Raw genomic sequence first — 16,686 nt, forward strand, 5'->3', positions numbered from 1 at the left:
CGTCTCCTACTGCCCAGCACTTGGCATGGTACCTGACACAGGCAGTGGATACACAGTAAACACACATGCTTATGAAGCTGCAAAACTATGTTTTCCTCCAAGTGGCAGCCCTCAGACACATGGAGACAAGTTCAGTTTCACTTAGAACCCTCTCCTCCCTGCCCTAAACCCTCCCAATCCAATTCTACACAGCAAGTCTATCTTTCCTTCACGTTCCTTCCATGACCTTGTTCTCCTGCTTCTGCCAGGGACCCAAAAGTGAGCTCTGGTGTCACGCAGAATCCCGCCATGCAGCGTTGCTACCAGAGGGGAGAGTGGCCCTGCGTGGTGGCCTGGGGACCTGCCCTGCTTATCCAAGTGCAGCCTGTCACTGTGCCAGCTCTGGCGACCAAGCTGACTCCTAACAGGGTGAGCAGTTTGAGACAGGCAGAGCCCAAGACCTCTCCCAGAGTTGGGCCAGCCCTGGGAGGAGACCTGGAGCCCAGGGGTAACCTGGGGGAATGAGAGGCCCCCGGTTTGTGCCCTGGGCCCATGAAACTCTGCTCTGCTAGAGTCACAGGGACCCAAAAATGAGAGACCTCTGAGTCTCTGCCCAAAGTCATGGTGGGGCGAGGCCAGGAGGGCAGGGAGATCCCAGCGCACAATCCTGCTCCCAGAGCTCCAGGCTCCAGGACTGCGGGGTGAGGATGAAGTTCTGGTCCTGTCTGGCCCGGCCCTCTGGTGAGTCCAGGCTGCAGCTGCCACAGGCGACTCCCCAGGGCACCAGGCATGGCCTGGACTTCATCAGCTCCCTCCCTAGACCTCAGAGATCTGGGGAATCTGGGCCACCACCATCCCTAGGGGTTTCTCCACTAGAACACCTCAAAACAACCCTGTCTAAACTGGAAAGCCCTGATGGAAAGCAAGATTTCTCTCCAGCTCCTTTTCCTCCTGCTAAATTCCAGTAAGATTCATGGCATGATCGTATTTTAGTAGTTATCATACATACTGTGATCTCACAGTTTTCTTCATTAAACCTACTGCTACCCAGGCACATGTGTGACCACATCATATGCTTACACTCTAGGACTCTCTCTCCTCCCTCTTTCTCTCTCTCTCACATACACCCACAAAGAGACATACATATATATACATGCATATATATGTAGGTGTGTGTGTATATATATATATATATAATATATACTATATATATTATATATATATATATATATATATATATAAAATATATATATACACACAGCTATGAGATGATTACCTAAATCAAACAATGGTTTCTTCTAGATGGTAGCATTTGGGGTGATGTTTTTTTTTTTTTTTTTTTGCGGTACGCGGGCCTCTCACTGCTGTGGCCTCTCCCGTTGCGGAGCACAGGCTCCGGACGCGCAGGCTCAGTGGCCATGACTCATGGGCCCAGCCGCTCCACGGCATGTGGGATCTTCCCGGACTGGGGCACGAACCCGTGTCCCCTGCATCGGCAGGCGGACTCTCAACCACTGCGCCACCAGGGAAGCCTTGGGGTGATGTTTTAACTTTCTTATTTATACTTTCTCTTTTTCTTAAATCCTTATAATTAGCATATATCATTATTTTCAAATGCAGCCATCATTATTCCAAAAATATAATAAATAAGATAACATAAATTATATAACTGACTCACTATCTATACCTTAGTGATCATTAGTGGTTGTTCATTTTTTTATGGGTTTTCCTTTCACATCTTTTGGATTTCCTTGATTTGCACCACTGGTGTTTCCTGCAGCTTAATTTGTTTAAGGTGTCCCACAGGCACTGTGGGGTCACAGATGGCAAATACCCTGGTGGGTCTTAAACAGGGGAAGGGGCGGAGCGGTTTAGAGTGGGTGACATACACAGATCTCTCTTCTGAGCTTCACACCACATGGACATCCATTGTTACCACCTCCACCAGAGTCAGCTCCGCCCAGAGCCTTAGACAGGATCAGTTATTCACTGGCGGTCACACACCTAACACAGTGGATGTTTGCCCTCCTTTAGGCCACCAGCATTTGCACCCCCTTTGGATGTTCAGAGAATTGCTCCCCATATGCACCTGTGGGAAACAGACTTACTCAGAAGCAGAGAGGTGGTTAGGAGCTCAGGTTCCAGCTTGAGCCTGCCCAGATAGGAAGGCCAGCCCTGCCACTTGCAGGCTGTGTGACTCTGGGCAACTTACTTCACATCTCTGTGCCTCAGTTTCCTCATCCATGCGATGGACGAGATAATAGCACTTTTGGGGCTGTGTAGATTGAATGATTAATCTAGTACTTGGCCAATGTCAGCTGTAACCATTCCCCCACCATGAAACCAGATGTCCTGGACGCTCACTTTTCCAGCTCTCTGGCTGTGGGGTATGGACATGGGACATGTGGTCCTGCCTGGGCCAACCAGAGGCCCCTATGCAGTACATTTTTTTTTTTTTTTTTATGGAGCAAGTGACCCAGGGAAGCTTGGTAGCAGCAATGACCAGATGTCCAGCGTGCAGGGCAGCAGGGCCATGCCCCGACTTATCAGGGGCAGAAGCAGCACCTTCCAGAGGCGGTTCCCCTGCCTGACCACAGCTGAGGTCCTGCCGAGTAGCTCCTTGCTTCTGCCTACTATTCAGCCTGGGCCCCCTGCTTGCCCACCCAACACTGGGTGCAGCCCTGGCTCCTCTCAAGGTATCCTTTTCCGCTTCAACCAGCCACAGACTTTGCTTTCTTACAATGAACTGCATCGTGCATCCCCCCTGCCTTGTCCTGAGGTCCTGGCTCGGTACCTAAATCCCCACCACAGCCTCCTGCCCCATTTCTGTGTTCCGGCCTGTAGCCAGGGCCACTGCTCTGCCATGCAACCTCCTCCCATGTCCCCCTGCTTGAGGACCCCTCAAGGCACCCACTGATGTGCTGTGAGAGGGGCTGGACCAGGCCGTCCACCCCCTTTCCCAGGGTAGCCCCAGCCACAGACAGGCTGGACCTTCACCATCAGGATCGTTGCTGGAGACTTGACCCAGCTCTCAGGCACCATGCTGGAGCACCAGAGGGTAGGACCCCAGCTCTTCTCCCATCTCACTCACCCTCCTGCTTCCTGTGTGCCTCCATTTGCCAAACAGCCCAACACGAAGCAGATGCCCCGTCTGTGTGTCAGTGAGGGTCATGGCCACCCACACAGCTTTAATGCAATGAAAGGATACAACTTCGAAAGAAAAAGGATACAGCCCGAATCACATCTGTGGGCAAAGAAACCTGCCTCCAAGGTCCCTAGTGGAGAGCGCTCAACTCACACTTCCTGGTTTCTATAGGATTAGCTGCCTAAGGACCTCCTTGCTACCTTGCAGATCAGGGTGGCTGGCAGTGAAAATAGCCTACTAATCCAGGCAGCTTAGAATAGCAAGGGTATCAGAGGCTACTGGCTTCCTGTCTCCTGCGCCAGGAAAACATAAGGTGACCGGGGAAGAAAAAGTTACATTTAAAGAACAAGAACGGCTACCCTCCTTCCAGAAGGCACTGTCTCCCCAACGCCCATTCAAAATCGCTTTCCTGGGCTTCCCTGGTGGCGCAGTGGTTGAGAGTCCGCCTGCCGATGCAGGGGACACGGGTTCGTGCCCCGGTCCGGGAAGATCCCACATGCCGTGCAGCGGCTGGGCCCGTGAGCCATGGCCGCTGAGCCTGCGCGTCCGGAGCCTGTGCTCCGCAACGGGAGAGGCCACAACAGTGAGAGGCCCGCGTACCGCAAAAAAAACAAAAACAAAAACAAAATTGCTTTCCAAAAATTCTTCTTTTCTAGGACGCGGCACAAATCAAAACACATTGGAGAATAATTTGTTTTTAAAATAAAAGTTTTATTCTATGGATTTCATATCTTACTATATGATGTTTAGACCTCACACATGACTTCTACTACAAAAAATAAAAACAAAATTATACATATAGGCAGGGCATGTAAAACGCCTTCTCTGAAGAGAAGTGGCCTGCAGGGAAGGCATGCTGCCACCAGGGGGCGGCAGCACCTCCCAAGGAAAGAAAGGCTGGGAGGTTTACCTTAGGACAACGCCTGCTGACTTTCACCCCTCTATAGGGTCTCTCCCTGTGCCTAGAGTAACAGGGCAGTACTGTGAGGTTAGCAGGGCCAGGCCCACCACCCAGTTGGTTCAAAGGCTGGGAGCATAACAGAGTTAGGGGTCTCCAGCTGGTGGTTCCTGCCCCTCCCCACGCCACCACCACTAACGTGCTTCCTTAAGTCCATGCCATTTTGGCCATCAGTTTTTTAGAGAGACAATTCCACATACGGTCCTGATTTCTGGCCTCTCTTGAGAGCTGCACTTGGCCTGGCACTAAGGAACCTTCACCTAGGACACACGAGCTCCAGGTGTCAGGTTGATCCTCGCCTCCCCTTCCTTCCGCTCTCCCCAAGCCCAGTGGGCTACACACACTTTCATTAACATAATTATATAGTCTTTTGAGTAGACTCTGCGGTCTAAGATTCAGAAATTGGCCAGACGTAGATATGGACCTAGGACCCTGGCCTTGTTAAGGTTTTACTTCTCTTCCAGATAAAAGCAGAAAGAAGAGCAAATCTCGGTAAAAATTGAGAACTCAAATGGATCTGAAATCAGAATGTCTCATTTTAGCCGCATGAGCACATTTGGGGGACTTTTAGAAACCTTAATGGAATGGCTGCTGTCTGGGAGGTCATATATTGAGATATAATTTGCTATTTTTCCAGCCACTATAGGTATTTTCTCTTCCATTGTCCAAAAAGCAAGCCAAGACTTTCTGTTTATTGGCTCAGTGGCTCCTGTGTTACCTGCCTAATGATGGTATTGCCAGAAAACCACCAGGGCTGAGATCCTGGGAGAAGATCCAGAGCACGTTGGAGGATAGAGGCGAAGACACCAACACGGCATGGGGACGCTGCTTGATGCTAAGAGAGGGTATTCCTAGGTGGGAGGTGCTGGGGAATGTTCTGTAAACTGGAGAGACAGGGGAGGGATTTTAAAAAGACAAACTGCCTGTCCTACCAGAATAGGATTACGGTAGAGAACAGATTAAATTAGATATAGAGAATTTAAGGAATGTGATGATTCTTACCCCAGAATTGTCGAGTAAAATTCATACCTGCTGATGTGATGTTCTGTGGCAACATTATCTGCCAGCTCTTAACTGGGATGGAAGGTGGCAGAGAGAGCGTGGGCAAAGTCATGATTAAAAGTGACTGATCTCAAGTCGATATAGGAGAGTAGGAGAGAAAAGGGACGAGACAGGCTTCAACTGCCATGGGGACTTTGGGAACGCGGCCCGGTGACAAGCAGGAACTGCCACATTAATAAACTGTAAGTCGTCACCTCCATAAGTCATCTTGGCGTCTGTCAATTTGAATGGCTACAAAGCAACTTGCATCTACATCGATTTTTACCAAAATGAACTCCATCTTAAAAAGTTGACTTGGGAGATGTTTTCTTGTGCTTCTTCATAAAATTAATTAACTCTAATTTTTTTTCAAAATGTCTCTCTTGCTTATGAATGACGTGCTCACTATCAGTAATCATTCTGTTTGCGGCCATAGCCGAGGTTCCCAGAGAAGTGTGGGTGGGCCAGGGAAGACACACCAGTGTAGACATCTCAGGGGTCCTAGGCTTGACCTCACCACCTCTTGCCCTGCATCGCTTTGCACATCAGCTCATCATGGACCTCAATGCTCACTGCCATAAAGTCAGGGGATGGACTAGAAATGTAGAGTCCCTTTCAATTCTAAATTTCTATTGTTTTAGTATAGTGCACTTATGCCTGTCAAACTGATTCCGAAGAAATTATAGAGCAATCCGACAAGTCAGAGGAGAACAGCTGTGCATCCATTTTAACAGATGTCGAAACCCTTGGGTGAAGCTGGTTTGTCAGGAATGAGGCCAGAACCGGGCATCTCGTTCATTCCTCCCACGAAGGTCTGTCGAATGCCTGCTATTTGCCCACATGGCTCTAGCTGCTGGGGATACAGCAGCGAACAAAACAGCAAAGATCCCTTATGGAACTTACCTTCTAGTGATGGGAAATACAAGAAACAAGACAAATCAGTAAAAAGAGTAAGCAAAACGGTGCAAAGTGCTCAAGAGAAGGGCAATAGAAAATGTTGGGGAGGGGAGGAAGGGTGCAAGTTGAAATTGTAGACAGGGAGTCAATGCCTGTCTTAAGTCCCAGTTTTTTCATCGTCCACAATGCCACACAACCTGGCTGGGCTGAGCAGACGCATGGCAAGCTGGGAAGGATCTGAGCACAAGCGGGGCAGTCCTGGGGTCTTATTCTTGTACTGCTTCTCCAGAACCCATGGTCTTAGGAAAGTCAGCTGACCTCTTGGAGTTCAGTTTCTTCCGTAGTAAAATGGGAATTAAGTATCTACCTCCTGTGGGACTTCTCTGGTGGCGCAGTGGTTGGGAGTCTGCCTGCCAATGCAGGGGACACGGGTTCGAGCCCTGGTCTGGGAAGATCCCACCTGCCGTGGAGCAACTAAGCCCGTGTGCCACAACTACTGAGCCTGTGCTCTAGAGCCCACGTGCTGCAACTACTGAGCCCACACACCACAACTACTGAAGCCCGTGCGCATAGAGCCTGTGCTCCACAACAAGAGAAGCCACTGCAGTGAGAAGCCCGCGCACTGCAACAAAGAGTTGGCCCCGCTCGCCGCAACTAGAGAAAGCCCGCGCGCAATGAAGACCCAACACAGCCAAAATTTAAAAATCAATCAATTAATTAATTAATTTTTAAAAGTATCTACCTCCTGGGCATATCATGTGGATTAAATGACATAACATACATCATTGCATGGTGTGGAGTCTCAGATTCCAAGCCCATGAGGTGCCCTCTCCTGTCCCACATGGGACGGCAGCCCTTCTAATTAATCTTCTTCCCCACGTGGGACGGCAGGAGAGGGAGGCTCCCCGAAGCTTCAGCCCCCTTCTGGGCACAGCCTCCCGGTGGGCAAATTGTAGCCCCACGCAGCTCCCAAAGGGGCCCGGCCTGCAGGGCTCCTGACCTCCTTCACGGAGGGTGGGGCCTCCAAGCCTCACTGTAGAAATGGGGGTGCTTCTTTGTTGCCTCCGTGGAGCACTGCTGCTTCCTTCCAGATGCAGAGGAAACGGCTCAGAGGGTCCATCTCCTCTCCTCCAGCCCACTTTTCCTGCTGCAGCCAGAGGCCCCCTGGAAGGGTTTCTTGGAGCCGGCCCTCCAGGGCCCTGGTCTGAACTCCTTTCCTTCGATGCCTTCCTATGTCTCCATCTCAGAGGCCCACCTCCCCACTAAGTCTGCCCCACCTGGGCCTTGGAGCAGCCTCGGACACTACAGCTCAGGACCACCTTCTCCCCAGCACTGCCCTCCCTGTCTGAATCACCAGCTCCTGCTGGACTCTGAGGCTCAGCTCACATCCCCACCCCTCAGGAGGCCTCCAGGGGTACCCTCCTCCCCTACCCACAGGTCTGACTTGGGCATGCCCCCCGACGTGCCCAGCGCCCCGGCACAGGCCTCTGTTCTGCATCTGTCGCACTGCACCCTAATCATCTCACACCCTGAACAAGGACTATGTTCGACACACAGTGGGTCGAACTCACTGTGCCCCCAGCAGGGCCTGGCACACAATCTGGCACAGCACAGGTGCCCAGGGAGGCCAAGAAATGAATGGATATACCTCTGGCTGTGGAGAATGGGTGGGAGGTGGGGGGAGTGGGAGAGAGAGGGACAGGTGTGGGCTGGGCCGGGGGGACAGGCAGCTGCCTCGGGCAAGGTGGGAGCCTGCCGTGGAGATGGAGAGGGGATGCGGAGTCTGCGGGTGTTTGGATGGCTGGCTCGCTGCTGGCTGAGACCCCCACCAGCTCCTTCCCACCCACAAGCCTGAGCTCTGTGACCGAGGCCCCAGAGGAGGGGTTGGAAACTGCAGGTCAAGTGAACAAATCTTGAAAGTGAGGTGGAAACCACTCAAAAGAACTGCAGTGACTTGAAAGAAATTCCAACAAAGGGCTTTCATACAGACTGGCTTGTATTACAGCAGAGTGTATGACCTGAGGTTTGCATTGTTAGGAATAAGGACAAATGTGGATAAACAGCATAGGTACTGAAACTCAACATGCATCAGATAGTAAACGGTACCCAGAACTCTCCCAGTCTTCACAATGTCTCAAGCCTTAAGGTTTCGTGCACGCTCACTTCCTGAGAGTTAAGGGGTGTGTGTGCGTGTATGTGTGCATGTATGCGTTGTTTCGTTTTCCCATTTTCACGTATTCAGAACGTGAAGAACCAGGGACCAGGTGTTGGTTGAATTATTGGTCCCAATTCCGCCGGCCCCTGTAGGATTATACACTCACTCATGACTTCCCCGTTGGCCATATGCACACCTCACCCCTTAACGTTGGGCTTGGCCGTCTACTTGTATTGGCCGAGGGGACATCAGTGGAAGCAAGCCAAGCAGAGGCTTGAGTGTGCTTGGGTATTTGGACTTGTACTGCTGTGCTCTTGGCGTAACCATGAGAGAAGCATGACCGGGCAGCCCAACAGTCCTGAGAGAGAAAGCAACCTTGGAGCCAAGCCCAGCCCAACCCCAGCCAACCCACAGGCCCATGACTGAGACACAGGGGCTCTGCATTTTTGGCCACTGAAACTTTGTCACTTAACAATAGTTGACTAATCTGGATCATGCTAATAGTACTGTGTACTCTGCGATGACACTGCCGGGCACATGCTGGCCATTTCCCACACGTCTTCCCACACAATCCTGACAACATCCCTCAGACACAGGTGTCACCATCTCCATGTTTGCAAAGAAGTACGCCGGGACTCAGATAGCTAGAGCAATTTGCCCAGGCTCAGGGCCAGTATGTGAAAGGGCCAAGATCCCAGTCCAGGTCTGTCTGCCTCCAAAGCCCGTGCTGGGTGCCAGCCTTGCTTCCACATGGAGCGAGAGTTACGGTGACGGGAGCAGAGCCCTCACTCTTGAAAATGTCAGAAACACTTGATGCCATTCGTCACCATACCCTGCCATTAGCAAAGCGCATCATTTCACGACATTACTTCCTTTAAGCACGTCCCGGGGGCAGGTTGACTTTTTCCAATTATGACTGAGCTGTTCGTCCTCAAACGCCCAAGGAGACGGCCCTGCGGATGACTGTGACCAGTCTTTTCGGAGGAAGGCCCCGTGAGCCATCTCAGCCTCACGACCGCGTGCTGGACGCCCTTGTTCCAAACCACCCGTTAACTGTGAGAAGTCATGTGCCGGGAGAGATGGTGGCGCTCGCGGAAGTACTCGTGGCAAACAGGGCACGTGAGGGCCTCTCCTCTCAGCCTCTTAGAATGCAGGTCGGGCCCCACGTGCTCCTTTTTGTGGTGGGACCGCATGTGGAAGACCAGGTCGGAGGTCAGGCGGAAGGAGAGGTTGCACTTGGCGCACCAGTTCTGGGTGGACAGGCCCAGGGAGGTGAGCGTGGGGGGCAGCAGGGCCCAAGAGGCGGTGGAGGAGCACGACGGAGGTGTGGGCACCTGGGCCGTGGCATGCTTGAGCCACAGCATGGGGTCACCCAGGAAAGTGCCGCAGAGAGGAGCATTTGGTGCCACCCTTTGCAGGCTCCAGAAATCACCCACCAAAAGCTTGGAGTTGGAAAGTCGACCCCAGCAACTGACATCTACTGTGTTGATGAGTCCCAGCAGCTCCCCCAGGGTGTCTACGGGTCCGCCTGCCTGGAAGACGGAGGCTGGCCCCGGTCTCCCTGCTGGACTCCTGGTTGGCTTGCTGAAGGCACTTCTCTGCTCCCCGTGGGCCCCACTGGGCCCCACTGAGAAGCAGGTGATGCTAGCCGGGTCCCTGGTGTTGTCCAGGGTCAGCTGCTGGGGGCCCGGCTGGCCTGCAGGGCCACTGTGCACCCTCTCCTGGGCCTGCCTGCCCCCAAGCCTCTTCTTGAGCCGAGGCACCTCCATGAAGGCGCTCTGCCCCTGTTCCCAGCAAGCCTTCCGGGGCCTCAGCTTTCCCAGCCTGAACTTGCCCGGGGCTGCTGACAGCGCCATCTCGGCACAGGCCTCATCCCGGCCACCGCTGCCCGGGGCAGCCTCAGAGCCCAGGCAGTTTGTTTTCTCCAGCAGCACTGGCTTGCGGCCCCAGCCCTGCTCGGGTTCACTAAGCCGCCATCTGTTTTCAGCTGAAGGGCTCCGCAGAGCTCCCTTCCCGGCAGCCATGGGGACCGCAGGGCCTGGACCAGCTGAGCAAGGTGGATGCTCCAACAGCTGTCAGTCTCTGAGGCTTCTGGGCCCGGGGAGGGGCCGTGAGATTGAAGGGCTCCCCTGGTGCTTGCGTCGGCACACTCGGACCACAGGGCTCTGCAGAGAGAGGAAGCAAAAGGCAGTGAGAAGTGTGCTCTCCACTCAGGGAGGAGCACGCAGGTTGTAGGAACTTATAGAAAGCCTTCTCTCACCTGGGACCTTGGTGTCTCAGGGCAAGCGCTGGTGGGAGCATGAACTCGGGGCAGACAAGTGTCCCTGTGAGTCCAGGCTCGGCCAGTCCTCAGCTGTGTGATATTAGACAAGCAGCCCTTCTAATTAATCTTCTTGGCTAACTTGGCAAGAGACAGTTTTTGTCCTTTGCATCCAAAGAACCCTGACTACTACAGATGCAGCAACTCACCCTGACTCAGAGGACAACGCTTTCACCTCCAGGACTCCATCGGGGGGCGGGGGGGAAAGACCACAGCGCGCAATGCTCCCACCCAGAGGCCAGGCTCAGTACTGCCCCCCATCTGTCAACCTCCAGGCAGCAGTTGCTATCTTTTAACAGCGGCACAAGGCTTCTACCAGTCAGTCTGACTTGGTTGACAACTCTAATATGTTTGCACCCTGATTTAAAGCAGTTTTTGTTCCTTGCTGCTCAGTATGCTAATTTTTCTCCCAAATCATCAGAAACGTCAAGACACTACAAGCACTTGGAGACAGGAGCTGCTGCAGCACAGGTGACCAGAGGGTAAAAGCTGGACAGTAACATCCAGACATGGCGGGTTGGGTCTGGAGCTGTTCCTGTTCCCTGCTCCCACACCTGGGGGCAGCCATCTCTCCACCAGGCCCTGCCCCTGCACCAAGTGTGGGTCTCCCTCTCCACTCTCCTGAAGTGACCACAACTGTTCTTCACACATTCATCCACTTGCTTCTCCTCTGCTCACCTGTCAACTGTCAAATGCCCTCTTGTGACCACCTGTTGGGCACTAACAGGTGAATCAGCTTCTGCTTTGCCCTTGAGGCGCTCACGGCTGCAGGGGAGACACACAATGGCCATAAGTGAGGGTGGTACCCAGGAAGAAAGGGAGCCATCAGCCCTTCTGGGAAGACATTCATCCCTGCCCTTCCCTGATCTGCTCCACCAGCAAGTTCTTAAGGCTTGCAAGCCCATCTTCAAGCGCTCCCTCAGCTTGTGAGAGGTTTGCTGGACCACACTCAGCTGAGGGTTCCGAGTTGTCATCATTAACAAATATGTCTCCTGAGCCCAGGAGGACCGTGAGGAGGGGACAGCTCCGCTCCTTCCTCACAGGAACATCACTTGAGTTCATCTTAGCTCCTTCCTCTTGCCCTGCCTCCTGCCCCACCTGGAAAAGGAAGCACAGGTGCCTGCCCTCCTTCTCACTATCTTGGCAACAGGAGTCTGTGACACATGTTTTGCATATGTCACCTCCTTCCATCTTCAGCACACATGGAGGGTCATCACCCTCTTTCACAGATGAAGAGGACCCAAGTCCTGCAATACTAAGCATCCTGCCCCATGTCGCCTGCAAGGATGAGGCGCAGCTGGGATTGAAACCCAAGTGTGTGTCGCCAAGCCTGCTTTGGTTGCACTGGCCATGTCGCCCTCCCAGAGCCCCCAGAGGTGAACACCAAGTCAACCATGTGACCCAAACACCAAATGAGGGCATGTTGAGGGTTTAGGTCTCCTTTTCCTGCCTCCTCTCCGACTTCTCCCAAGCTTTTACCCCATCAAAAAGTCAAATTCTTTGTCTAACCTCTGAGCTTTAAACAGCTCCTGAGGAAACACATGCCAGACCTACGTTTCAGCCCATTCCTATGTGAGCCTGGTCTCGAGCTTTGTCAACCTGTAAGGACTTACAAGACTGGCCACCAGGGAGAGCTGAGCCTCTCGTAACACCCTTTCCAAACTGAGTCCTCAAAGGGGATGCCACTGACATCAGAGATCAGTGCCCACCAATGTTCCTTGAAGAGGAAGAGGCAGTCACATCACTCCACCAGCTGACCCTGAGATGTCCTTCCCACCTCTCTCAGCCTCGAATTCCCATCACCTGGGATTGGGCTTAATTATCTCCACAGTCCTTTCCAGATGTACCAGTGTATGACTCCAGCTGGGATGAAGCCACTTCTCCCCCTTTGTCAAAGAATAACTGGTCTGCTTGAAGCCCTAATGCTGAGCTCACAAAGACACACACACACACAGGCACACTCATACCCTCACACACTTTCACAACACATACTCACAATCTCATATACACATACACTCACATACATACAGTCACACACACTCAAACACATACACATACTATCACACACTCAAATGCCCACACACCATCACACAAACTCCCCCTTTCTCTCGCTCTCTCACTCTCTGTCTCTCACTGCTCTCCAGATAACAGTTTAGAACCACCTGATGTATCCCACGCCCAGGCAGGAGGCTGCCCTGCTGAACCTGGTCCGGCTGCATCCCTGCAGACCTCTGCACACAGCCCCGCTGCACTACCCTCACAGCTTAGGCAACCTTGTCCAACCACAGCCATGTAGACCCCATTGACAGAACCGTCCAGAGTGCCCTGAGCCACAGATGGGACAACCTTCTCAGGGGCAAAATTTGGAACATGTGGTCTTACTTCAGGATGGAATGTTTGCTTCATTTATAAAGGATGCTTCATGATATAAATATGCAACTCACCACTTATTGACTATGTAAGCGTCTACATGCCAGAGATGCCAAGAGCTTAACGCACCTTATTTCATGGAGTTTTCACAACAACCACGTGAGGAAATTTGCAGGTCTCAACCCAAATGTGTTCATCTGCAACCTGCAAGTGCTATAGTGCTAAACGCTGTGCTCCTCCAGCTTGTTGCAGGTCTGGCCAACCGCCGAATCCGCCCCAAATCGCTTCTGTCAATGCTACCGTCCAAATCTTAATAATGATAACGAGAACAAGGAGGAGGAGGAAGAAAAGGAGGAGACCGAGGTACTGGCCTGCCAGGGGACCCCAGCATGCTGCCCGCGCTCCCTGAGGGCCACCACTCTCACATGCACCAGCGCTGCTGGGTAAGGTCACTCAGGCAAACGCAAAGAATGTCCTACCAAACTCCATCTGGGGCCCCATCTAACCTCAGTCCACTCCATCTGCGGCCATCACCAGATGGAAGTCTTTCAGTGGAAGATGATGTGAGTCTGCCGTGGCTTGTTCCTGGGGAGCCCTGCCAGCTCTTTTTTTTTTTTTTTTTTTTTTTGCAGTACGCGGGCCTCTCACTGCTGTGGCCTCTCCCGTTGCAGAGCACAGGCTCCGGACGCGCAGGCTCAGCGGCCATGGCTCACGGGCCCAGCCGCTCCGCAGCATGTAGGATCTTCCCGGACCGGGGCACGAACCCGTGTCCCCTGCATCGGTAGGCGGACTCCCAACCACTGCGCCACCAGGGAAGCGCCGCCCTGCCAGCTCTTAATGCTCATCTCCTCTCGTCGAGAGATTGCAGGCTCTCTCCCAGGGTCAACATCAGACTTTGAGCCTCATCCAGCTCCAGGCTACATGCACCTCTGCCATGGTCCTCAACTCCTCTCAGGTGACCTCTGCAGATGTGTGGGTCACTCCTGGCCCTGGACAGTGAGTTCTGGGTCAGGAGACCACATGCACAGCTGCTCAGGGCTGCCTCTGTCCCCCTTTCCTACATGGACCTACCAACGCCCTTTGCAACTGGAGGCTGGTTCTCTGTCCAGACAATCGCTGGGCAAAGCAGAGCTGCTCCCTCCTCTTTCTCCCTCCACAGACACCAGCGGTTCTGGCAGCGAGTGGATCTATGCAGCCCTTGTTCTTTTGCTCCCATCTAGTATTAAAAGACCTTTGCTGTCCTCCAGTCCCCTCAATAGCCTCAGTTCATTCTGGGCTCTCACCCCCTGACACGATTTACTCATCCTTGTCGCTCTATTGTGTGTGTCCTGAGAAGGGACTCTTCTTGTCTTCCTTGGTTCTTTCAGTCTGAGCTCAGCAAGACAACCCTCTGAGTCACACAGACATCCTTCAGTACCAACCACAGTCTTCCTATTGAAAGAACCTGATTTCAATTCCAGGCTCTGAACCTTTTCCCAGCCCTCAGATGATCTTGGCAACCTTCTGAAACTGAGCTCCCCAAGCCAACAGGGTGTCTGACCGTGTCCCATCTTCCCTGTCGATGGGGATACTTCTGCCTCGGGGTTCAGTCCTCCTGGGCCACCAACCATGATTCTACTGCCCAAAACATGAAGTTCTCTGAGAAATGATACCTCACCCACCCCATAGCATAAAAGCACTTGTTTCTCTGTTTATTATCTATTCCTAGAAAACAGGAATCATTGCTTCATCTGAGAAGCACGGGCCACATTCTACCTTCCTGTTCATGTTCTAACCAGGCCATCCCAGGAACCTTCCAGCCTCACATCCACATCGAGGTTAAGTGTGTGGGTTCTAGGGTCAGAATGCCTGGATCAAATACAGCTCTGCTCTTACCAATCACATGACCTTGGGCAAGGTGCTGATCTTCTCCCTGCCTCTGTTTTCTCATCATGGATCACCTTGGTGCCCACCTCATCAGGTGTTTGTGAAGATTAAATGGATTAACATGTCTAGAGTGCTAAAGAGCCTGGCTCAATAAATGACAGGTAGCATCAATTTATTATCGCACTAGTTCTGAAGGTTAGAGACAGCCTCAGGGTTGCCTACCCTCCATTCATGCCCCTCCAGGGACCAGTGCACAAGAGTGTTTAACAAGTGACCAAATGGCCTGGGCAGTTTTCTCCTTCCCCCTCCCTTTACAGAAGAACTCTTTGCAAACAGCTGAACGACAGTATGTTACTGAGATGTCTGCAGATACTTACCACCCCAAGTCAGCTGGTCAGCCTCCAGCTGTCCCAAGCTGCAGCTCAGAAATTAGGTCTTATTTAGTGACACCATCTACACCAACAGAGCCTTCCTGCACTGCCTTCCTCTTCAGCTAAAACAAGTGAGAACAGAAAAAAATCTCCTGTGCCCCAATTCTTTGGTTTCCCCAGACTCTGGAGATGCTTCTCACACCTTTTTGGAAGATTTCTAAGGATAATTAATCATCCATCTACCTCTTCTACGTGTGGACTGTGAGGTGTTGTGTTTTCCTGAAAAGGAAAACACACATGTTTTCTAGACATCCTCCTAGCCCTAGAACCCTGAGAAAACGAAAAATTGCAGAGTTGTCCAGGCCTTCCTGGAGGCTGGCTGGTGGTGCCACGAGGTGGGAAAGAGGACTTCCCAGGCAGCCCTCGAAGGCTCCATGTTCATCTATGCCCACATCCCCCTAGCAGCAATGCCTGCTATGTCCAAGCAAAACCAAATGCAGGATTCTCAGGATGTAACCAGCTCCCAGGCCCACTGTGGGGTCAGCTGTGGCCCTAACACCACTTGGCCACATGGACCAATTCCTGTGGCAGCCTTCAGAGGAAAAGGCCATGGTTTGTACAACAGACTACTCAGCCAGACTCTACAATAGCATCATTAGCTAGAAAGAAGAGATGCAGCCTATTGAAGAAGGAAAAAAAAATCTAAAAGCACTGCAGCTCAAGACTTAGCCTGGAATCCAAAAAAAAAGAAAAAAGATGTGAGCATCTGTTTTAAAGAAAAGTTGTCACCTATTTTTTGAAAAAGATATCTGCTAAGCAAAGCAGGCATGATGGTTCTAAATCATTGGAAAAGCATTCCCTCCCCCTCCCCTCCCAAAATTCTAATACATGGGAAGTCAGTGGTTAAATGATGTGAAAGACAATTTAACTCTTCAATCCAGAGAACAGTCTCCCAAATCATGCTTATACCTATGAATGTGTCCAACGTTCTTTGATACAAAGTGGAAAAAAATTTCTTTCAATAAACACACTGAAATCCTCTTCCATCATTTTTAATTTTTGTTCAATTCTGTGTGATTTATCCATTGACAAATTTCCTTTTGCATATCAACCAAAAAGTTAAATAAGCTGAATTATCACTAAAAATCATAACAAACTCAAAGGACAGGTTAGATTAATTATAAGAACAAAAAGCTTCAAGTGTTGAGCAGTAATTAGCAGCTTTAAAACCAAACAAGTTTTCTTTTTCCAGCTTAATATATATATATTATGTATGTGCGTGTTTGAACATACAGTTATACATGACATAAGAATATCATCAAATAATGAAATCATGTCTCTCTGATAAGATTATATTTTTAAGAAGCAAAAAATTGCTTTGCTATTTAATACTTTCTACTTTATTTCTCACAAATGAACCAGATTTGTTTTTCTGTATATCTTCACTTAGTATGTATCTAAGACAATCTTTGATATGATGATGAAATATTTTCACTGTGTACACAAAAACATTAATTTCCAAATACCACAATAATTGTTATAAAAAGTCTGAATCAGTTAACAGTAATTATGGAACCTAATTTT

The 16,686-nt window shown here is 51.2% G+C and overlaps 1 protein-coding gene across 1 annotated transcript; it reads right to left on the reverse strand.

The window, feature by feature from the left end:
- Nucleotides 1–9,224: 9,224 nt before the first annotated feature.
- ZNF488 (zinc finger protein 488) lies at nucleotides 9,225–10,336 on the reverse strand (the record flags this gene model as incomplete). Its single annotated transcript, XM_079899984.1, has 1 exon — nucleotides 9,225–10,336. Exon 1 carries the CDS (start codon nucleotides 10,197–10,199, stop codon nucleotides 9,225–9,227), a length of 975 nt encoding a protein of 324 aa, XP_079756110.1. The 5' UTR covers nucleotides 10,200–10,336.
- Between the last annotated feature and the right edge of the window lie 6,350 nt (nucleotides 10,337–16,686).

The sequence above is a fragment of the Stenella coeruleoalba genome (assembly GCF_951394435.1).
Source record: "Stenella coeruleoalba genome assembly, chromosome: 16".
NCBI lineage: Eukaryota > Metazoa > Chordata > Mammalia > Artiodactyla > Delphinidae > Stenella > Stenella coeruleoalba.